Here is a 4,640-nt window from a genome sequence, read left to right on the forward strand (position 1 = left end):
TATATATATATATATATGTTTTATTTCTATTGTCTGAAAGTGTATTTGACTTCCTGTTCAAGTGGAAAATCTACCAGGGACAACCCTTTTGTTTCCGTGGGATATTTTACGTGCGCACGCAAAATGCATGGTGCTCACGAGTACCTCGGATTATCGTCTTATCGTCAGTGAAGAAGAAAGACAATTTACCTTGTGTGTGTGTGTGTGTGTGTGTGTGTGTGTGTGTGTGCAGACGGTCGAGGGGGAGCGGGCAACAAGATGCCCCGCCATCTGTCCACCTTCCACCCGGGGGGTGTCAGCCGTACCCTGCGCTCAAACCCATCCACCCTGCGCCAGGACGGTACCGTACCCGGCCACCACCACCACCACTACTCGCCCACCCCCACCAACAACACCACCAACACCACCCTCGCCCCAGCCTCCTCCTACACGGAGAACGGGCAGCCGGTGAAGAAGGTGTCGTTCCAGGACGACCCGGCAAGGAAGCAGACGGCCTCCCCCCCTATCAGCAGCAACAGCAGCCAGCAGCGCGGGGGACACGGTGTGGACCGTTGGCAGTCCCCGCTGCTGATCGGAGGCGGGGACGGTGGGACCCCTCCCCCTGCTCCCCCACCCACCACCACCACCTCCTCCACCTCCTCCTTCTCCTCCTTCTCCTCGCCCACCTCCTCCTCCTCCTCCTCCCAGCCGCTGCAGTACCCAAGCCTGAACCGGCACCAGTACGTCAACGTGGGCAAGGGCCGTCACCTGTACGGGGGGTTGTCTCCCCGCCTGGACCTGGACGCCTCGCTGGACACCGTGGACGACAACACCAGCACCACCACCTCCGGCAGTTACCAGGTGGAGCTGGAGTCGTTCCCCCCTTCAGGGCCCCGCCACTCCCTGGACCACAACTCCCTGGTATGATTGATGATGATGATGACGACGATGATGATGATGAGGTGAATGGACTGAGCGACTCTCTTGGTGTGGTGACAGAGGGGGCGGCGGGGGTGGGGGGACGGGGGGTGGGGGGGGGGGGGGGCGTCACAAACACAGTGCAGGCCTCTTCATTGCTTGACTGGACTTTTTGGTTTCAGGACATTTATTTCTTTTTTTTTTCACCCGTTCTCGCCGCCTCCACCACCAAGCACATGGGATCTAGATTTGTTCACACAAAAAAAAAAAACAAAAAACTTGTGTTCAAAGTAGTCTCGTCTGGCCATGATTATTATGATTGTCGTAGAGAACGACAGTTTCCTGTGTTTTGAGAGCTCTTCAGAACTGTAGTGTGCCTGAACTCTCACATTTTACCTGTGTTTTTAGAGCTCTGCGGAACTGTAGTGTGCCTGAACTCTCACCCAGTCTGGTACGATGGTGCCAGAGCTTGCTGGTGTGACAAGTCACACACACCCCACCCACCCCTCCTCCGCACTACACAGGACTGTGGAACCTTCTTTTTTCCGAGCACGCCAACAGTCACGATGTAGTGAATGTTCCAGTTATGGACCTTTGGTGTGCATTTTTTTTTTTTTTTTGTGACGGAACAATTGGATTGCGTCAGATGGAATCAGAATTGCCAGTGTCACGTGGTCGTTGTTGGTGGATGATCTGCTTGTGATCTGATTTTTTTTTCTGTCGGTCTTCCTACAGCCCTCTCTGTCTGTCTGTCTGTCTGCCTCCCTCCCTCTCTCTCTCTCTCTTTCTTTATATCATTACTTCTTCTTTCACGGCATGATTGAATGTCTGCTCAAAAGGAATCATGACCTCGATGAATTCCACGTGCATCTTCTTCACAGGAAGCTGTGTATGCTGACAATAGTTTCATACATTATACTGTGTGTGTGTGTGTGAGTGTTTGTGTGAAGTGATGGAGGGGGCCTGTTCGCCAGTCAGCTCAGAGTGACGTCAGGATAGCGTGATCCGGTATGAACAGTTATCACTTGATAACGTTGAATGACGACGATTTCCTGCACAGTCTCTCTCTCTCTCTCTCTCTCTCTCTCTCTCTCTCTCTCTCTCTCTCTGTATGTGTGTTTGTGTGAAGTGATGGAGGGGGCCTGTTCGCCAGTCAGCTGAGAGTGACGTCAGGATAGCGTGATCCGGTATGAACAGTTATCACTTGATAACGTTGAATGACGACGATTTCCTGCACAGTCTCTCTCTCTCTCTCTCTCTCTCTCTCTCTCTCTCTTCTCTCTGTGTGTGTGTATGTGTGTTTGTGTGAAGTGATGGAGGGGGCCTGTTCGCCAGTCAGCTGAGAGTGACGTCAGGATAGCGTGATCCGGTATGAACAGTTATCACTTGATAACTTTGAATGACGACGATTTCCTGCAACTCTCTCTCTCTCTCTCTCTCTCTCTCTCTCTCTCTCTCTCTGTGTGTGTGTGTGTGTGTGTGTGAAGTGATGGAGGGGGCCTGTTAGCCAGTCAGCTCAGAGTGCCGTCAGCATGGTATTAACAGTTGTCACTTGATAACGTTGAATGACGACGATTTCCTGCACAGTCTGTGTGTGTGTGTGTGTGTGTGTGTGTGTGTGTGTGTGTGTGTGTGTGTGTGTGAGAGAGAGACAAACGCCATAATGCTTTAATATTCTACTGGGATCTGGCTTCATATCGGTCCTGCAAATTGACAAGATTCTTGACATTTACAGTGTTGAGGTTTCAAAATAATTTCTTCTAAAAAAACAACAACAAAAAACAAAAAAGCGTTGAGGACTGATACTGCACGAACGGACAGACGCGCGCGCGCGCGCGCGTGTTTGTGTGTGTGTGTGTGATTTTGTGTGTTGTTGCTGTGGTGATGTAATTGTTACCATCATTCTGTTGAAACTGTATATATATATATATATATATGGCAATTGCAGGACTTCTCCAGATTCTCCTGATGTATGCGCTGCTTGATCAGTCGGCCCCTTGCACACACATAACAGGCTACAGTTGGAAAGATGATCAGCCACGGACATCTCTCGAACATTTTTGACTTTGGGACCTCCAACCAAGAACTGTCTCGCAAAAGCTGCGTAGTTTGATTTTCATATTCATTGTTGAATTGTTTTGTTGTTTGTTTGGTTGGTTGGTTGTTTGGTTGTTTTTGGATCAACCAACTGACATCTTAAGTCATAAGGCTTCAGCGATTCAAACTGATCCAAGGAAATGATTCAAAGTGATTCAAATGTGTTTGCTATGTAATTATGTGCGTCAGCATGATACAGCTAGTTATGAAATGCGGCGTGTGTGTGTGTGTGGGGGGGGGGGGGGACTGATTTCGCAGACTTTAACATTTATGTGTTCAGTATCAGCACTTGAAGCTATTGCAAAAGTCCCATGTTGACCTGTTCAAAAGAAAGAATACGAAGTAAATACCATGTTGACCTTTTTCTTTTTAACTTCCATGTTAACCTCTTCTTTTTTTTTTTAAAGACATCAAACACTGGATTTTTGTTGGAGGCTTTTGTTTTCGTCCAATACCTAGTTTAGCTTTGAAGCATGCTGTTCATTATAACAAGGATATCATTTGGATTGCAGCTTTTTTTGTGTGTGTGTGTGTGTATGTCCCTGTTTTTGTTGTGATCATGTGCAGACGATGCAGACAAAGGCCTTTTTTTTTTTTGAAGAGTGTTGATGCTGTCACTGGCAAGGACAACACATGTTTGCATCTTGCTCATTATGATTATGCTATCATACGTGGACGCACAGACACACACACACACACACACACACACACACACACACACACAAAACACACACATACACGCCACGCAAGCGCTCATGCACGCATGTACACACAGCGTACATCATTACATTTATACTTGCTATCATGTGCAATACAATTGAGAGGTTGTTACAAACAGCGTTGAAGCCAAGACTGTCACCAAACTGAACAAAGAAAGAAAGTGACTGCCTATACTGTTTGTTGTATTTTGATTTTATATATATATGTATAATTTTATATCCATCAGGACAGACTTTTCATCTGATGTATTATATAAATGTTATATGAATAATGCTCTCCCTGACTGATAATAGGTGTTTATGATTTATTGGTCTCCAGCAGATGTTTTATTTTTTCCATTATTTTTTTTTATATTTTCAGTTTAAATCAGTAGTTATATGTGCACTGATGCTGATTATTCACTAAAACTAAAAAGAAAGGTTGTTTTCTAATCATAAAACACTCTCAGTGTGTAATCTCTATTTTTGTTGTTGTTGTTGCTTAAAAACACTGAACCCTGTACTTCTGCATAAGCGTTGATGCTCTAAAAATTGCAGGTGTTTTCATACCAACAAACGTTTACCTGTAACGCTGTGGATTATATTATATGCTCTAAAATCGCAGGTGTATACATACATCGTTTGACTGTAACCCTTTTTTTGGTTTATATCATGAGGATTTGAGTGCATATGCTGATCCGAACAGAAACACACACACGCATACCCCCCACCCCCCCTCGCCCCCTCCACACAAAACCCACAAAAAAAACCAAACACACACACACCAAAAACACTGGCTGTATTGATTAACGTTTTATTGAAGCTTTCTGATTACTGAAGCCCTCTCTGACTCATCATTTTTTTCTGCTTTGTTGAGGAAAGCGCCAAGCTACCCCCCACACAGGAACTAACTTGATGGGACTGACACTCACACCCTCCACCCCCCCA

The 4,640-nt window shown here is 46.2% G+C and overlaps 1 protein-coding gene across 1 annotated transcript in view; it reads left to right on the forward strand.

Annotated features, from left to right (window-relative positions):
* Positions 1-4,372, forward strand: part of LOC143300261 (uncharacterized) — a 46,620-nt gene extending 42,248 nt beyond the window's left edge. Inside the window, exons 6-7 of the mRNA XM_076613856.1 lie at positions 233-900; positions 2,846-4,372. Of these exons, the coding sequence (XP_076469971.1) occupies positions 233-900; positions 2,846-2,866 (689 nt within the window). The 3' untranslated portion in view covers positions 2,867-4,372. The remainder of the gene's footprint in view (positions 1-232; positions 901-2,845) is intronic.
* Positions 4,373-4,640: the final 268 nt, after the last annotated feature.

Source organism: Babylonia areolata, chromosome 26, assembly GCF_041734735.1.
Source record: "Babylonia areolata isolate BAREFJ2019XMU chromosome 26, ASM4173473v1, whole genome shotgun sequence".
In the NCBI taxonomy this organism is placed as follows: Eukaryota; Metazoa; Mollusca; class Gastropoda; order Neogastropoda; family Buccinidae; genus Babylonia; species Babylonia areolata.